The 18,884-nt window shown below is 44.5% G+C and overlaps 1 protein-coding gene across 4 annotated transcripts in view; it reads right to left on the reverse strand.

The window, feature by feature from the left end:
- MTHFD1L (methylenetetrahydrofolate dehydrogenase (NADP+ dependent) 1 like) overlaps positions 1–18,884 on the reverse strand; it is a 190,719-nt gene that overhangs the window by 25,791 nt on the left and 146,044 nt on the right. The window contains exon 27 of one of the 4 annotated variants that reach the window (XM_070490367.1): positions 10,384–11,344. The exons of the other annotated variants lie outside the window; for them this stretch is intronic. Coding sequence (XP_070346468.1) covers positions 11,306–11,344 — 39 coding nt within the window. The 3' untranslated portion in view covers positions 10,384–11,305. Of the gene's footprint in view, positions 1–10,383; positions 11,345–18,884 lie in introns of those variants that run through there. 4 annotated transcript variants of the gene reach the window in all.

The raw sequence follows: 18,884 nt of genomic DNA on the forward strand, positions 1-18,884 counted from the left end.
AATAATCGGGCTGTGTACTCAGAATACTGAGAGAGTCTCCTGGGATCAGTGGATGGAAACATTCAAAGTCTGAAAAAATGCTGAAAGAGTGAAGGGCAGGGAGCGGGCTGGAAAGCATATGGATGTTGTAACGGAACCTTCAGTTCAAGAAGAACCCGACCCGCAGCAGCTACTTGGAGCCACGGGGAAATGCCTCAGGATTTGAAAGATCTGGCAGCGTTATTAACCATGTCCAAGAACAAAAAGTGAAAAACGATACTGGAAAGTCCTGAGGTGTCTCCATCTCCATCATCCATAAGATCTTGGCTCAAGTTCCTCTTAACGGCTCACTGGGCAAAAGGCAACAGCCCCCCACAAAATCACAATGTGGCGTTTCTACTTCAATGTGGTCAGGCAAGCACGCCTCTGTTGCTACAGACAGGAGGACTAGCACAAACTTTCCTCTGTCATCTTTTGATTTAATCAAAGCACAGTGCCATTATCAGATCTGTATTCTAGCTGTCATTGGGCTTTGTTTACCCAGAAGTCTCCTCTGTTGCCAACGGAATTAATCAGAATTTTGTTATCTGTTTAGCATCACTCACCTCTTTTATGTAGCCATGCCTGAGAACAAACTTTTTATTCAAACGCTACTTTCAAGTCCTCCTGGATATCTCTTAGGGCCTGACTAAAAGTTACTAACATGCAACCAAGAATAGCCATCCACTGTTTCCATGCACCAGAGGTCCACATGCAATACACGGGACACGTCGGAGGTCGTCTGGCTGGTGTCCGCACGATGTCAGCAGAAAGGAAAGGAATGAATGGTGATGTCAAGCTGGCAGGTGGCCACCACGTTCCAATTCCCGGAGAAGAAGCGACCACATGGTAAGCCTGGGTCAGTGGGTTTGAAAGATTTCACTGCACGAGTACATGGAGATATGTGTTTATATATACATAGTTATCTACCTGTATTTAAGTTAACACAATCTTATTTCCAGGGTTATCAGGCAATAAGCTGGTATTGGATTACTTATGAACGTAACAAAAACTGCGATTTAAAAAAAATGATTAAATAATTTGTGATACTTGTAAGTGGTTAAACTAACATAATTTGATTTTACAATAATTAAATTGATATGTTTTTAACACTAATATGGACTACAAAGATCTACATACGCTGCTTTGATGTTGACTATGAATAAGGAATAAGATAAGTAACCGTAGGAATTTTGTGAGAATGAGATGAGAAACCTCAAGTCTGGGAGGACACAGGTAGGGGCTGGAGGGAGGTTCATGCATTGCAGAAAGGATGCCCTCTGGCCACTGACTCTTCGGAAGGGCCAGAAATAGACTAAGGAGCAACCCACTTTTCCTGTGGTTCTTTTTAAGCCAAAACATTATCTTATTTGATTGATTTATTTATTTTTTAAAAAGTGTTTCCCATTATCTGGTTTCCCTTTTACTTGTCATTTTCCCTAAGGCACAGGAAGTACAATGGAGAGCACATGAATTTGGGATTAGAGAGATCTAGATTTAAAACTTTATTTTTTTCTCCCCAAAGCCTCAGTACACAGTTGTATATCCTAGTGTATGTCCTTCTAGTTCTTCTATGTGGGAAACTGCCACAGCATGGCCTGATGAGCAGTGTGTGTGTTGTGCCCAGGATCCGAACTGGCCAACCCCAAGTCGCCAAAGCGAGTGCGCGAACTTAACCACTATGCCACCGGGAGGGCCCCAAAACATTATTTAAAAAAACTGAATGCTATCCAACCTTTATGAGTATGGTGACCTCTTTTTGAAGAAAATTAATTCCTATGCAGTAAAACCCATTCCACGTGAAAATGTGTAATGAGAAGGAGCTCCTAGAAATTGAGTGTTATGCTTTTAAACGACTTTGTATTTCATATACGCAAACATCTACGTATAACTAATAGTAGTTTTTGCTTATGGGAGACACCGGACTTATTCACATTCATTCACTCTACAGACCAGGTGCAGTCTGAGCAGCAGCCTTTGGGGTCCTGCCTCACCAGCGCTCTCGTCCTGGTCTTCTCGTAAGTGTGGAGGCCACTGCAAGCAGTGCGTGGGGTCTGTCCCTCCTTCCCTCACAGGATGAACATGACAGTCACCCCCTGGCTGGCCACACGGATGGGTCAAGACTGGGACAGGAAGCTAACAGGGCTTGTCAGGGGACTCCTGAATGCTGACATGCAGGTGGTGAGAGAGAAGTTTCCTCTTCCTCTGGGAGAGTGAGCTTGAAGTTTGAAGTAGGCCACTCAAGGAGTGGAGGGCATCGCTCTGAGGGAGGCAGGGCTGAGAAATGCAGAGCAAGAGCCAGAATCCTGACCCCGGCCGTGGCTAAAGCCAGACCCCTGGAACTTTTTGGTTATCTGGGTCATTTCATTCCCTCCTTTTACAGAAGTTTGAGTTGAGTTTCTCTTACTTGCAACCAAAAGACAGCTCTGACAAACACAATGAGTGTCAGGCCTCACTGGCTAGGAAGGACTCCGCCACAGCCCCCTGCCCAGGGCCCTCAGAGGGGGAAGTGATGGAGGGAGTGGGGACAGCAGCAAGGACGGCCAGGGGAGGTGGAGCCACCACGGCCTGACGCCCCACCAGGCCTTCCCTCCCACAGAAAAGGAGGTCATCCGCTTGCCTAAAGAGCTCCTTCTGTGCCAACGTGTCCTCGGCTGTTAGACTGCAGCGGCATTTCAGATACTCCTAAATTAAATCACACCACATCGGCACAAAACTGTGAGGAAATGTGCAGGAGGTCATCTAAGAACATTGACACATTTGTCAAGATTAGCAAACATCTGCCACCTTGAAAAGTTATAAGCTATGAGTGGGTTTAATATTTTAAGAGATTTTTTTTTTGAACAATGGTGAGTATTAAACCAATCTTCACTAAATTGGAAAGAAACACCCTATTTCCAACAAGCTAAAAAAAAAAAATTAACACTTCAAGGAATTTACCAGGAATTTAAGAAATGGCATGAAGAGAAAAATTTTAGACTTATGACATACAAAGTGAATTTCTTTGGAAACAAACTCTGTAAGGGAAATCAGAGTTTTTTAAGAGACCACTCCTCGAATTGATTACTTTTGCCAAATATTAACCTTATTTTCATTCTTTGATTCTTTTAGGACTTTAAAATAGTTTATTTTTAAGACAAACAATTTGATTATGTATTTTGAGAAACTCGCAATCTGTGAGTTCATCCAGGAGTGGCCTGGTCCCAGTGGAAAGATTCATGACAAAAATACACTGAGTATCTTTTAAAATTCTAAGCAGCATGTGCTGAAAGTGAACACTCCCAGAAATACTCCTAATGCCCTGGGGCAACTATATAATATGACCCTGTACTTTATTCGAGTTATCGCCCTGTTGAAAAAAAAATGGAACACGATTCAGATCGTTAGTTTTAAAGGTATATTTTCCAACACTCGTTAACTTCCAACTTGAGGCCAGATAATGTAACATGACAGCTGGTGTTACTTTCTTCTTCCCATTGTTGACATTTGGATGTTTAATTATTCTATTCAGTTAACTGTCTAAATACATTTGCATAAGTTTGCAACAGTATCAGATGGAAGGCTTCATGGATTTGTCAATATTATTTTTGGCTAGCTTAATGGAAAGGAAACACGCTCTGCAAAAGCACAAAATTTTGAACAGAGAAATATGCAAACTGCCCTTCCATCTGCATAAGACATATTTGTTGGTAAAGTATAAAAGAAAAGAAAGATGGGCGTTTAACTAGATTACTCATCTTACAAAATATTCAGCCTTGTTCCTATGCTAAGCTGCACAGTTTCAATTAATCATGTTTGAAAGCTGGAAGAACAAAGACTGTTTGGATGACAAATGAGGCAGTAAATGAAGCTGAGATAGGAATAAAGATTCAAGAGGGAAATATTCTGTTTCTTTTTTAATATGCATTTTGAGATCATGCAAATGACCTGCAACTTGTTTGAAAATCTACACTCTACTACTAAGTTCGACTCTGCACGTCTTTCATGATATCCCGAGACAATTCAGAATAATGCAAAATTCTCTATTTATACTCACCAAAAAGTAGCAAACACATATAAATGCATGCAAGCTAGCCATAAAAAGGGCTAGAGTGGACATCAGAGGTTATTTCTTTAGGGGCCAAAGTTAGCTCCTAAAACCAAGGCTGAATTACAAGTGTTGAGCTAAATGGATGTCTTACAGAACAACAGTCAAACTACTTTCTAGTACTTTTCTATCCGAGTGTCAGGCCACCCAAGAATGAAATCCAAAACTGAATAAATAGGCAGCGACCTCATCTTACGGTTTTCAAGTTCCACTTTATCCTTTATCAGAGCTTCAGGCAAATAATTAACATGTTTTGAGTTTGGCTTATTTTCATTTCCCATATCCAAGGGCTCACCCTGCCTACTCTCGCCCCCAACACACTCCTGGTATAAAAGCTGTTTCTTTCCTGGCCCTAGAAAATAAGCAACTTGAGGGCAAAGACTTTGCCACATTTATCTCTTTATTCTTAGCAGTGAACTGACTGCCCAGAAACATAAACATTTGTTGAACAGACAAAAGAATAAAGAGGAGAGAAAGGCCTTAACTTACTGCCCTTTGATAATCCATGTTGACTGACTTAGAGGCTGCTTAGAAATCCCTTCCAGGTGGAGCCTTGATAGCATCAATCCCACTTTTCAGGGTCCAAGGATCAAACGCATTGTGAAATAAGTTGTATTAAGCAAACTCACAAGAGTTTGTTTCATAATCTAAATACCATTTTATTCACTATGGACATCAGACGACTTCGCCGTTCTGAGAAGGCAGTGTGGAATGATGGAAGCATCAACAGACTTGGAACAGAACATTGTGCCGCCGAGCCACAGCATGGTGCCCTTAGTTTTCTCATTTACATAATGAGAAAGTTGACCTAGATGATTACTAGCATGGTGGTTTGGAGAAATACAGGGTTGGGTTTTCTCTCTCTGAGACCTTGCTTTTCATACCCATGTGAAGCGTTAATGACTCCAGAATCTTTAATTTATAGTACACATCTCTACACCAAACTCTAGATCCACTAAGCAGTTGTCCAGTGGACACCTTCACTTGAACTTAGAACAAATGCTTCCGACTCAACATGTTCAAAACTGAATTCACTGTGGTGCAGAAAAGAGCTTACACAGCAGGCCTGAGAATGCTATCCTTAGACCTGCTTGCAAGATTGGTGTCTGGGAACCTGGATTTTGGAGGGTTCCCACCATCCTCTAACTCGTAAGGATGGCTAACAACATGGTGTATACTGAACACCTGCGTTCCTTCTGGGAGCCTGGAATTTGGTATGTGCCAGGTAGAGGGTGCCCATGTGACCAGGCCCCGACAAAACCCTAGGCACCGAGTCTCTAGGGAGCTTCTCTAGTAGACAACGTTTCACATGTGCTGTCACAATTTGATGCCCGAGGAACTAAGCGAGTCCTGTGTGACCCCACTAGAAGAGGACTCTTGGGAGCTTGCGCCTGGCTGCCTCTGGACTTCACTGCATGGCCTTTTCCCTTGGCCGACTCTGTTCTGTATCCCTCGCGGCAATAACTCCCAGCTGTGAGTATGACTATCTGCTGAGTCTTGAGTCCCTCCGGTGAATCACGGAAGTTGGGGGTGGTCTTGGGTACCCCGAACACAATTATTTTCCTCTGAAAATTGGGTTTTCCTCTTTTATTGCTTCTCTAAGTTAATGACAACCCAACCCATCAGGGGAACAAGCCAGAAATTTGAGCCATTCTGGAATTCTCTCCTCCTCTCCTGTTCATCGAGTCCAGTTCATTCTCCCCCATGATATCTCTTGTACCCGCCTCCTCTCATCTCCCTGCCTCCACCTCAGTCTAGGCCTGTGTACTTCTTGCCTTCATAACCCCCACCACCTCCTAACTAGGTCTTCAGGCCTCTAATCTCCTCTCTCTGTCCACCCTCCAGGTGCTGCCTGATGGGCTTTCCAAAATGTGAACACAAGGATGATACCGCTCTGCTTAAAATCCCAGGCCCTGCAGAATAAAGCTGGACTCCCAAGCTTGACCCTCAAGGCCTCCCATGACCCGGGCCTTGCCTTCCTGTCCAGTGTCACCGCTGACACTCATTCCAAATCTCCTGTTGCCTACACACATGGCCACATGTTACAGGATTTTAGCAACGCTCCCTCTTGCCTTGATGCTTTATATTTGCTGCTTTCCTCTCCCACATCACCTGGCCAACCTGTTCTCATCCATCACAATTGGGCTTAGGCAACCTGATGCCCAATTTGACCTCCCCAAGCTTGCCACTCCTCCAGCCCATCTGCTCGTTATGGGCTCTGGAGCACCTTGGCATCCCTCTGGTCCCTCAGGTGCCTACATATTTACCTGGTGTCCCTCTAGCCTGTGAACTCCTCAAGGGCAAGGTCCAGGCCTTTGGTGTTATTTTGTTTGTCTGTTTTTTCTCATGGCCTAATGGACAGCACTATTCAATAAGTACTGAATGAATGAATCAGAAATAAGGCATTTGGGTGGTCCCACAGTGATGCATTCATTAAGCTAGAAAGGCCTAATGAATCACCACCACTTGCCTGCGTATCTGAAGAACATCTAAGGCAAGAGGATTGGTCATTCCAATGAGAACTCTCATCTGGACTCTTCTTGGTGAGACAATAAAACCCTATTCTCCAGGCTCCCTTTTCTAAACCCCATGTGGTCCTCTACCTTCTGCTGTCCTTCCCCACCCCAGGGCAATGCACTTGATTGTTTATTATGCAAATATTAACTGAGTTGTCTTCAGCAGATTTTTCTGAATTGCTTCCCACAAATTCAGTGCTGTTTGTCTTAGAGATGTCTGCTTGCTGACCTTGGCCTGCTTTGCCTTTCCCTTAAATCCTAATGTCCTTCTCCAAGTCTCTACTGTTCCCACCCTACATTACATGAAGGATTTGCATCTGGAACCAAGCAAAGCCAAAATCCACTGGAAGCATTGACTTACTCGTAAATAAAATTAATGACTCCCGGGTGCATTATGTCATACACTGAGGAGGAGCCCTTCCTTTCTCTCTCGTGGCGCTCATCTATACATGCCCACGGACAGAGAGCACGGCCAACCCCAGGCTGAGGGGTTTAAACGCATTGCTGGGTACTGAGTACTTGAGAAACTGCTCTGGAAAATGCCAATGTCCGTGTAGTCTGATTAGCAAGAATATTTAATCTCTCTAACAGTTTTCAAAAGTAACAATTAGTTAACAAACTGGTACAAGAATAGCCTTAATCCTTGGGAAGTATCTGATAGCTCTGACAGCATGTGAATCCTTTGGGAGTTGTCATTTCTTATAAACAAGAAGATTCTCAAATTTTATATTCTGATTTTATAAAAACCAATCAGCATCCAGTTTAGAACTGTAGATGCTTGGCGTTAAATGGGACCAGAGGACATCATCCCACAAAGAGCTCAAGGGACCTTCTCTGTGTCAGAGACAGAGTCCATATGCCCCAAGTCCTTGTTCAGTGTGCCCACTCCTGTGCCACCCTGCCCTTCACTGAGATGCTGTCTCACTTTTGGTAAAAAAAAAGAAAGAAAAATTTCCTTTAGAAGCTTTGTGAAATGCTTAATTTTGGTGAAGTCCTATCAAATAAATTAAGACAGTAAAAAATAACCCTTGGTCCACACCTGCAGACGCCTTCCCACACAATTGCTTGGCCTGGCTACACCCAGCCATGCAGGAGGGGCAGGAGCCCCAGGAAAGGAGGAGACCAGCGTTTTGCTGCAGGCACGGGGTCGGCTGTGTGCATGAACCACGGCTCTCCCTTCTCACTTGGGCAAGTTACATGGACTCCCATAAACGATAATTTTCATGATACAGCTCTATCTTAGGGGTTAAATGGGCTTCTGTAGGCCAATTACCATCTATCATACTAAAAATTTTGCAAAGGTATGACGGAATTAATGATTCTGGCTGGCCGTCAGCCTATAGGGCATCGTTAAAAGCAGGCAAACAAAACACATTTCTGCAAAGTGTACTGACAAGCTTTCCCTAAGATCAGAAGTGCAGCCTCCACCCCCAGGACAAAGGCCAAAAATGGATGTGACTGACCCTGAAAGTCAGTGTCCTCACACTTCCTGCTCCTCCACGAACCCCACCACGGCCCTGAGCCTCCCAGAGTGTCAAGCTGCAACAGATACACATCCTTCTTATCTCTCTTCGTGAAGGTATTTATATTTCATTAAAACAACATCAATGTGGTAAATCAGCTTAAGCCCTTACTAGGTACAGAAATGAAACAAGAAAAGAAGTTAAAACCAACCCTTCAATAAATAAGCCATAGGTTGTCCCTGGATGGCAACGAAAATAAGGATTTTGTGTACAGCTTTCCTCAAAGGTAAGATTATTCCCTGGAGGGTTTTAATTGACAAAGATAAGGTAGGAATACCATCTTATTGCGTATGTATATGTGTATTTTTCTTCTTAGAAAGTTTAGATCTCCTTGGTCTTGCTGGGGTGGCGTCATTATTTATATTTTGCCCCCTAATCTTCCGTAGTCTGTTCCAGAAGGTGGTAGTTTTCAGCAAAGAACTTGAGGAGACTTACCTTATAATAAAACTTAAGAATTAGATTGATAGAAATCAGGAGCATGGGAAATACATACTGAATAAAAGCCAAGATCTGGTAGGAAAGTAGGCACGTGCTCTGGGCTTCCTACAATTATTAGAGTCAAGCTGTCGATTAGTTTTAGAGCTTCTTGGCAACCAAAGCAAGAAGGGGAAAATATTCAGCCCTAGAATGCGCCTTATTCATATAAAAAAGGCATTTTCCTTCCCAGGGGAAAGAAGCAAAGAAAAAGTTAAAAAAAAACCCAAAACATTACTGTTACTGAGGACTGGAGGAAATTCATTCAATTGCTGGAACCTACCATGTGCCAAGGGCTGGGCCTGGCATTTGGGACTCAGAGACAAATCGGACGTGGTCCCCGCCCTCCAGGACCGAACACTTTATGGGGAAGCAGACACGCACAGAGGCCTCATAACTCGGAGCTGCAGATGCTCCAACAGGAGTCCCGGAGCACAAGGAGTGCACAGAAGCTGAACCCAGAGCACCCTTTTCCGTGAGGCTTCCAGCAGGGACCCCAGGTAAGAGGGCAGTGTCCTGCAGTAGCACATCCGTAAAGTTGTTCCTTACAGCACCAGTGTCCCTCAAAAGAGGACACTGCTCCAGAGGAAAAGACTGTGGAGTCTTCAGATAATCCTCCAAAAATACCATTTCTCAAGCAGGCTTCTGACAACCAGTCAGGCAGCCGGCAGTTCCAGGTTATAATCTCTGCAACGGCCTGGCCTGATTCTATTCGATCATGCTGTCTATGTTTCTAAGCCTAGCCGATCCAACACTTGGCAGGCGCGTACGGTGGACAATATTTTGGTGAAATCGAGGAACCAAATCAAGCCTCACTAAAGAGATGACCAAATCATCCCAAATGGAGAGAGAGGCCGGGATTTCTCTTAGATCACAGTTCTGGAACAGATTCAAGTACATCAACTGTGGGTGACACAAACGCCAAAGTCCATGCCAGAAATAGTGGCTGACGTGATTCTGGCTTAGAAGATACTCAAAGCAAGAGTTTCAACCACAGAAGAATCTCAACACATCACAATTAAAAATTTACCTTGTACAACCAGAAGGACCTACAACTATAATATACAACTATGTACTGGGGGGATTTGGCGGGGAGGGGGAGGCAGAGAGAAAGGGGGGGGAAGGGAAAGAGGAGGAGGGGAGTCAGGGGGGAGGAGGGAGAGGAGGAGTGCGGAGGGGGAAAGAGAGGAAGAGGAGGGGGAGGAGGGGGAGGAGAAAAGAAGTCTGGCAACAGATGTTTGCTCAGGTGCCAATCTTTAAAAAAAAACACTTACCTTTTGAGCAACATAGCTTTCTGCTAACCAACCAGAAAAAATAGTTAGAAAGTTTATCTTAAGTTACCAAAATTTTAAAGGCTATACGGAATTAATGGGTATTAGGCAATAAGGTTTCAGACACCATCTGCTCACATAATGATACTAGTTTTAGACTAGATCACTTGAAGCCACTCTTTCTAACTGGATGGTTACCAGAATCAAGGGTCCCTTTCAGCACAAAGATGGCGTAATACTTCCGTGGAGGCAGTGCTGGCGTGGAATCCTGCTTCTGCCACTTACCAGCTCTATGATCACGGCGAGTTAACCTCTCTGTGCCTTGGTTTCCGCGTGTATATAAACGAGGACACGATATTTCCTACCTAGAACGGGTGCCGTGAGCACCAAATGAGGTAACACGTACGAACTGCTCAGAACACTGCCGGGCACCTAGCGCGTGCTTGATAAATGTTAGCTCTGATTACGGTTTTAATTACTATCATTACAATTTATGTAAACATTCCTTTATTTCTACTTGCTTTTCTCTGCACTTGTACATTGTTGACACTATGCATGAGGAATCTCATTTATTTTCCCACTAAACAAATCAGTTATTTCTCCAAGTCATTACCCATTATAAACAGAGAATCACTTATCTATTTACAGACATCATTCGGTTCTGAAACTATCCAGACATCAGTATATTTAACCCGCCTTTCAATGAATCTTTTTTGGACTACACAGTACATGTAGGGGAAAGGAACTGATTATTTTGGGGCTGGAAAGATGTGAGCTCACGTGCTCAGTAGAGAAGATACAGAAAAACATAAAGAGGAAATTATAATTGAAGATCTGCGAAAATGTACTGAACTACCGCAGGCAGCGTTTTTGTTTTGAAAGTAATAATACATAGAAAGCAGTGTCTGCATGTTGATAACATAGGAGGGAGGAAGATGTCAAGGTAAGATGCAAAGGAGACGGGTGCACTTGAGATGAACTGGAACACTCCATCACTGTCCTCAGCTTGAATCTGTGATCACAAAGACGTGCTAGAGAAGGATTTACGGGCAGATGTTTCTCAGAGCTGCAGAGACTCTGCATCATGGTATCCATGTACCATTAACTGTTTACTGTCCAAATCAAACAAGAATCTGTCTGAAGTTCTAATCCGTGAACTTAATATTATTGTTCTTCCTGAAAACTTCTGTTCTTTTTCCAACAACGCGGTTGCACCAATCTCTTTTTATTTTCTGTCTGAAACACTTCCTACGCCAAAGAAAGATATAAGGTTCCAATTTATGCCTCGAATGAAAACTGAAAGCACTTCAAAGGCGCCGAATACATCTCCTATTGGAGTCCCATTGTTAGGGGGTGTCTCTCTTCTCTCTCCATGCCAAAACCCTTCCATCTCCAAAAAGGAGCGCATTCCATTCTTTATGACCAACTTATCAAAATTAAAATAACGGCCTCCAGCTGTCAAAATAGGTTCAAGAGAAGAAGTCAGTTATGGTCATCATAAATACTAAAGAACTTACAGCTACCAATGCAATGATTGTGACCCACAGAAAAAGTATTTTTAAGTCAATTGTTTTTAAAGGGCATAAAAGACTACATGGAGTCATCTGTCAAATTCATCAGGTAGAAACCTGGGAGGGAACGCCAACAACATCATGGACCCAGGAGCTGAACTCACCACCCTCAGCTTGGAGAACTGACCTTTTGCAGACAAGGCCTTATAAGTATTTTTGGGACCAAACTAAAAGCTGTGTCAATCTGAGCAATAGTCCCCAACGAGAACTTTTCACATGTCACTGTGATTTTACAGCTTTGATGACAAGCTAACTCTTTGCCACTTGGAAGTAGCTTCAATCGTGCCATAAAAAAGAAAGAGCAAAGATAATGGAAACCCAGGCTTCTGGTCCCAGCGGACTTCTAATAATTGTGATAGACAGCAAGTAAGTTGAAAGTAGAGGATTCTAATGGATCGGAAATATTTGTGCAAGTCAGACAAATAATGCATGGTGCCTCAAACAGAGAAGAGATTACTCCCTTCATTTGTAAGACAATTCTCTGTTTTTGTGTAATGTAGTTTGAAACAACTTTAAAAGCTTTTGATGTGTAGCAAATAACAGCCCTTTCGGAAATCAACTTATTGAGGCCTAATGACTAAACGGATATAGAAACAGTATTTCATCATCCTCTCCACAGGCGATCCTGGAGTAGAGAAACAACTCATTGGTCCCCTGACTCAGCGTGGAGCGCCCATTTTGAGACTTCGGGCCTTCCTGGTTACCTCGCACAAGATCCATCCTGTAACAGGGCTCATACAGCCTGGGCGAGGGAAACTGCTGGAAGTTTTGCTTTTCTGCATTAAAGGCAGTAAAGAATGACCCTGAGACTTTGCATTGTGGGCAGGCAGAAGGTGGCCCTGCACACCCCCAGGGACCACCATTCACAGAGACTGCCACGAAGGGGGCCCTGGAGCTGTGTAAGGCAGAGGTCTTGGAATGGCCCATCATTCCATTGGTTAAGGGCTTCCAAGGGCTCCCTCCCACTGTCCTCAAGGTCAAGCTCAACTCCCAACTGTAGTGTCTAAGGCTCTCTGTGGTCAAGCTCCTGCCCACTGCTCCATCTGGAATGCTTCACCCCTGTCTCCACCCCAATGAACACTGCCCTTTTTTAGGACACTCAAGGGCACTTCCGGGAAGTTCTCTGCACTACCGCCCTTTCCCACGGGAGAAGTGAGCACCCCTTCCTTAGTGTCCCTTTGCATCCGGGTGCCTTCAGCACATTGCTTGCATGTATTGTTTTGTCTGCCTCCTCCCAGCACTAAGCATCCAGGGCAGGGACTGCGTGTTTCCTGTCTTAGTAACCTCAGTGGACAGTGCATATTAGACATGCAAGAGTGTTCTCAACTTGAAGGGCATTTAGAGATTGTATATCACCCCAGTGTAAAAAACTCCCCAAGTTTTAACCCTGGCCTCTCTCCTGAACTCTGGAAACTAATTCCTAACTCTCTGAAGAACGACTTGACAGGAAGTCCAACAGGCACCTCAAACAACATGGCGCTCACCAGTCCATCACACCCTTTGCAACACCAGTTTGCTACCTTTGCTCTTTCCGGGTCTATCCTTCTAGGTCTTCCAGAGTCACCTTGTACTCCTTCCACAGAAGGCCACAGTTCCTGGGACTTCTACTAGTCTCCTCTCTGCTTCTGCTACTACCCCTGTCCTGGTCCCATGACGTTCACCCAGGCTTTGGCACAGGCCCCTCTAGGTCCCCTGATTTCAGTTCTCCCTCCTTCAGGAGACTGCTGCCAGGTGGTCCTCTGCCCCCAAAATCTCAAAAGCCCTAGTAAGCCCCAGTATGTCATTCAAAGCCCCGATCTCTTTAAAGAGTCTTCTTAGCCTACCCAAAGACTCAATGTGGTCCAAACTAAATGTGGGAGAAAACAAGTAGGATGTAGATGGAAGTGGAAGAGGGATGCAGCGATATTTCACCAATCTCTAGAGAAGACAAAGATCAATATGCTGAGCATAGGGCTGGACATTAGGCATTACGAGCACCCTTTTCCAGGTTCGTAGAAAGTAAGAAAGACAGAGTCAACATGTGGGTATTAATAGCAGTGGGTTAAAAATTTAACTCAATTAAAAAATATTTAACTCAATAATAGAAATATCTGATGATGTTATTATCTAGCATGTTCCCCCAGTGGAGGCTGATTTCATTTACAGTAATTTTATATTTATGTTACAAACAAATGAGCATCAAACCAGAGGAGAAAAGAACCTTGAAATCCACAGACTGGACCGAGATAACCTTATGTGACAGAGGCAAACATTTTCATGAGTCATAGAGTTCCTCTGTCTCATCAATGATAAAAGTTTCTGGAAATTGACACTGCTGCTGGTCACCTTCCTTTCCCCTAAGCATGCCATACTGAAAAGACAGGACGACTTCTCTCCCACTGGACGGACACGCACGGGGCTTTCCTCTGGACAGTGGGGAAAAAGGCATGGTCACAAAGCAATTGGGCAACCTGCTGCAAGGACGTCAGGATAAGAGGAAGTGAGTGGATGCCTGGCCAGGGAAACGGCGTGTTTGGAAGAAAGCAGGAAATTCTGAGGTGGCGATAAGGAAGAGAGTGGGAAAGAGAGCCGAGCTGGGTGGGGAGGAGGAAACTGACCAGATCCTCGGGAATGGAGCAAAAGGACACAGGGACACACACAAGAAAGTGATGCCAGAAGGGGAGGGGCAGCTCGTGGGCAGGTACAGAGTCCACTCTGGTTTATTTCAGGTGTCAGGTTAACTGGCGCCAAGCTCTGGAAACAGGAAGGCCGTTTGCAGAAACTTTAAACAAATAACCTAAGAGTTTCCTTATTTATTTGTGGCGGCAGAGGGGAGAAGGTACGGGAAGCAGAGAGTGAGGGAAGGGAGAAAGGAGGAGTGGGTGATTTTGTAGGAAACAGGTCCGATGCTGAGCTTGTGAGGGATGCTCTGGGCTAACAGTTCCGCATGGTCTGACACCAAGGTGAACTCTTTACTCCACGACCGCTCATCCATTTCATTTCAAGTGCAGCTTCGGGAGCGAATGTTTAATTTTTTTCACTATGTAACTGGCCATAAATCTCTGGCAAATGTGAGGAGTAATGCATTTGATTTAAACCTACAAGGTCTGAAATAATTCACCTTCATGCCTGATTGAGTGAATCCAGTTTATACCCACGCATCCCTAAGCAGGGCCGGTCCACAGAGGAGAAAACATATCCCCACCAGGCTTGGGAATAACTCCATCACTGACCTGAATCGGATCCAGCGGAAACTAAACATTCAGGACATACTTTTACAGGAGAGGGAGTAGAATGGAAAACAAAGTGAGCTTAACTGAAACGTGAGAAAGAACAAAGCGGCAGGGACTCTGCTGGGTGGGGCCGCAGCTCCCTTTCATCAGCCCTCGCCCCCCCCCCCCCAGTCCGGTGAGGCTCCACCCAGCATTGGTTGTGGATGACATCACCAATTTCCCAAAGACGCAGGCAGTTTCCTGCTTTCCAGAGTCAAGCCAGCGATGCCGTCAGGGGTGCACCTGGTCAGAGATGTGGCCCGGTCAGGTCACGCAGAGTGGAAACGGAGGCCACACCAGGGTTCGTTCGTTAAATAAACTGCTTGCTAATTTGACTGATCTTTTAGTCCTTTTTCCTTGGACAGACTTCCACGCTGTGATGGGTCCAGCCCTGACCAATCAAGGCAGGGAAAAATAGCCCATGTACCCATCTGTACTGCCCACAATTGCATCCTTTGCTCAAGAAAGACCGCAGGGACCAAGTGAAGGGTGTAGGAAGGGAGGCGGGAACAGCCCAGCGAGAACCACCGAGGCCGACAGGCTGGGAGCTCTGAGCCGCTGCCTCCTCCAGTCCCCTAGCCAAGACGCCTTTCTCTCCTCATCCCTGTGAGACAAAGGCACTCTGAGTCTGTTTCTCTACAGTTTCAAGCAGCCACTCCGTCCCCCTGAAATGCTCCGACTGGCATCGACCACCCTGTAAACACTGTAAGATGTCTTAATTCCTGCTGGGTGACCTGAGACACAGCTTAACCCTAGGATGCTAGTCCAGATTCTTGTCCTTGATAGCCATCATGTCCTAATTTTATGGCCTATGTTTGTCAATAAAGAAGACTTCATATTCCAGAAGATTTCATGTCCACAAGAAGACTGCTAAATTCTTCAGGAGCCTCTCACTGCCTCAAGGTGATACCAAAGGAAAACAGTTGGACACTCCAAAAGCTCAGTCCAAACGGACTTCTGCTGGAATTCACACTGTCGGACACCTTGCCATCCCGACTGCTTTGACAATGCCTCATTGTGGAAGAAAACCCTGTGAGCAAGAAGGAGGTCCTCATTCTCTTTCCACCTGATGACAGGAAACAAGAAGAGCCCTGCGGCAAATTAACACAGAAAAGACGATCTTGCACTTCCTCAGCAGTCTGGGGCCAGCGAACATCAGACAGAACTAGACAAATCATACTCTGGAGCGCATTTCTTGTCGGAATGTTCTAGATCTTGTGTCCTTTCTTTGGTGGCCCAGCTTTTCAGGCGTTAAAACACTGCCAGCCAGCCAGGATGGGCAAGGAGAGTCCATCTGCCTAATTCCACCTGCCGTACAACTGTTCTGACTCCCTTGCAACTGACTGGCCCTAGTGAAACATTTCTTTCCAACTACTCTTAGTTCATCATCTCCCTGTTTATTGCATTTTCACGTTATAAAAGTGACATGTGCTCAACACAGTAATTTGAAGTAAGCAGAAAAGTAAAGGAAAAAAACTATTCATAATATCACAGCCTGATGTTAACATTTTGGCGTCTTTTTCTATATGGAATGTAATTTACTTCTCAGTAATATCATTTCATATACTTTGCTTACATATTAATATTTTCATGTCACGAAATTTATGCCAAATGATTCAATGGCCCTTGTAAATTACAGAAACTTAAAGATAATATCAACACAACGTGACCATAAGACAAGACCACCTACTAAATTTTGTTTTTGGCACGAGACTGTTTGGGAGACGTTTTAGAAGCTATTGGGTTTATTGAACACTATAAACCATAAGCTTTGAAAGAATTTTGGAAACATAACATAAAAGGGTGATCCGTAGAATACAGGGCTGGAAAATCTTAAAAACAACTTGCTCTTTTCTCCCCACATCAAAGATCTGTATTTGCTAAACTGTTTCTTACAAGGAGATGTACTAAGTGGTGAGGTGCTGGTCAAGGATCTTGGGCTATTTTGTAGCTTTCAGCAGTAATTTGGGGCCGGCCTAGTGGTGCTGTGGTTAAGTTTGCATGTTCCGCTTTGGCAGCCCTGGGTTCACCAGTTTGGATCCCAGGCGCAGACATGGCACCGCTTGGCAAGCCATGCTGTGGCAGGCGTCCCACATATAAAGTAGAGGAAGATGGGCACGGATGTTAGCTCAGGGCCAGTCTTCCTCAGCAAAAAAGAGAGGGATTGGCAGCAGATGTTAGCTCAGGGCTAATCTTCCTCCAAAAAAAAAAAAAAAGGAAAGAAACAGTAATTTGTACACATGTATCATTTGCCATTGCCCCAAAACCTATGAGGCACCACGAGAGACTTCTGCCCCTTGGTTGACGTCTATTCCATCACTGGGCACTTGGTTCAGCAGCTGTTCATCCAACAGTAAATCCACTAATGCATTACACCTATGTATTTTCTACCCACAGTACAATTATAAACGATTTTGTCAAATGCTTTGCTTACAGTAAGAATCACTTTATCTATGGCATAGTCCTTTCCCAAGGAACCATTCTTGTTTCTTAAGATCACTCTTAGTATTTTACCAGCGATGCGCATTCAGGTTTTCCATCTAGCATTATGGAAGATTTTTCATCTCCCCGCACACACTTGTTTGCCCGTCTCTAGTCTTCCTGGATTTCCCCCATTCTCCATGATTCCGCAGAATCTGCTAAAGTGACACCAGATTCAACCTCTGATTTTCTAATAAAGTGATTGATCACATCAGCATTTATATTAAAATCTCAACCCATTCCTGCTCACAGAAAGTATACCTGTTCTTTAGCATTGTTACGTTCTCTGTTGTACAACCTAGTTGAGACTCATTGAAAAATCAGCACTAAGTATTTAGTTAGTATTTAGTTAATATGCCGGAAAGATATACTATAATGTCATATAAAGTAATATGGAGCTTGGTAGGAAGGAAGACAGGCATTTTAGGAAGAAAAAATTAGCTACAGCAAGATGGAAAACACTGCCAGTGAATGTAAAAATAGCAGCAGAGGTCTTGATGTGCGTAAACTGAGTAATCCCTATCCTGGGAGCTTCTATAAAAACAGCATGGGGAACTGCAATGTACGAGTGAAGGGTCTACACCAGTTAATGGTATTTATTATCATTATCATTTTATCGTGGTGATCAATGCCAATTAAAAGCAGTGACTAAACAGAACATGATGAAATAATGAAAAGAAAGAAAACCTCGGCCTATAAGGAAAGATGGAGGATAAAAGTAAATATTTAGAAAGCAAATCTGGAGGGGAAAAAGCCTGAACTCCCCAGCATTTCACCACGTGCTCAGTGCTGGGGGAGCCCCCAAAGAAAGCAGCTTTCTCCACTTTAGGCAGCTGATGGCTAGTAGAAGTGGATAGAAGTGAACGAACAAAGGAAATGGTTTCCCCACAGCTAGCAAGGCTGCAGATGTCTATGGTTCGAGGAGGGACTTTGTGCTGAGATTCTCCACTCTTAGACCTACGAGGGAACTGGAGGGGTGGGCCTCCCTTGAGGACACAGCAAGACGGGATTTCTCCTTGTGAGAAAGCCCACAGCATTCGGACTTGCACGGTTTTATTTACTAGAGTCTATCATGAAAGCTGTGAGAGAAGGACTGGATGTTGCTCATGGCCATGTGGTTTACAACACCTCACGCACGCTGTGGTATGAACGAACGAACGAATGAATGAATGAATGAACACTGCAGACAAACAGCTTTCTGATTTTGGGGCTCAGTTTGGGCTTTCTTTCTGGAGTGGTTACACGAATATGAAGTTCAAAGGCACTCAAATAAGCACACGACGAGTGACTATGAGTAAGAGTGACTCACTACCCCAGAATTTTCCCGCCTGCAGGAGCTCGTGCCTCCAGCGGCCCCATTCCCTCTTCCCTCGGCATCTGAGCAGGAAATTGCTACACTCTGTCTCCCACTCGGGTGACGAATGTTAGAAGCATTTTAGCAGACTGTGGCAGGGCCCAGAATGGGGTCAAGTAAAAGTAAATACCAACCCTTATTAGGCGATCCCAGCCTCCAGCCGTGTGTTTGCCGGACACGCGCAGCTTCCTGCTCTGTCATAGAAAGCAGAGCTCGGAGGCCACCGCCTCCACGAGGACGGTTTCCTGACCTCCAGGAACCTCTTTAGTCAGGCACCACTTCCTTCCTCGCTCCTTACACCTGACTGTTCCAGGAGGATTTCACCACCGTGTACTGTC

Source organism: Equus asinus, chromosome 1 (genome assembly GCF_041296235.1).
Source record: "Equus asinus isolate D_3611 breed Donkey chromosome 1, EquAss-T2T_v2, whole genome shotgun sequence".
Taxonomy (NCBI): domain Eukaryota; kingdom Metazoa; phylum Chordata; class Mammalia; order Perissodactyla; family Equidae; genus Equus; species Equus asinus.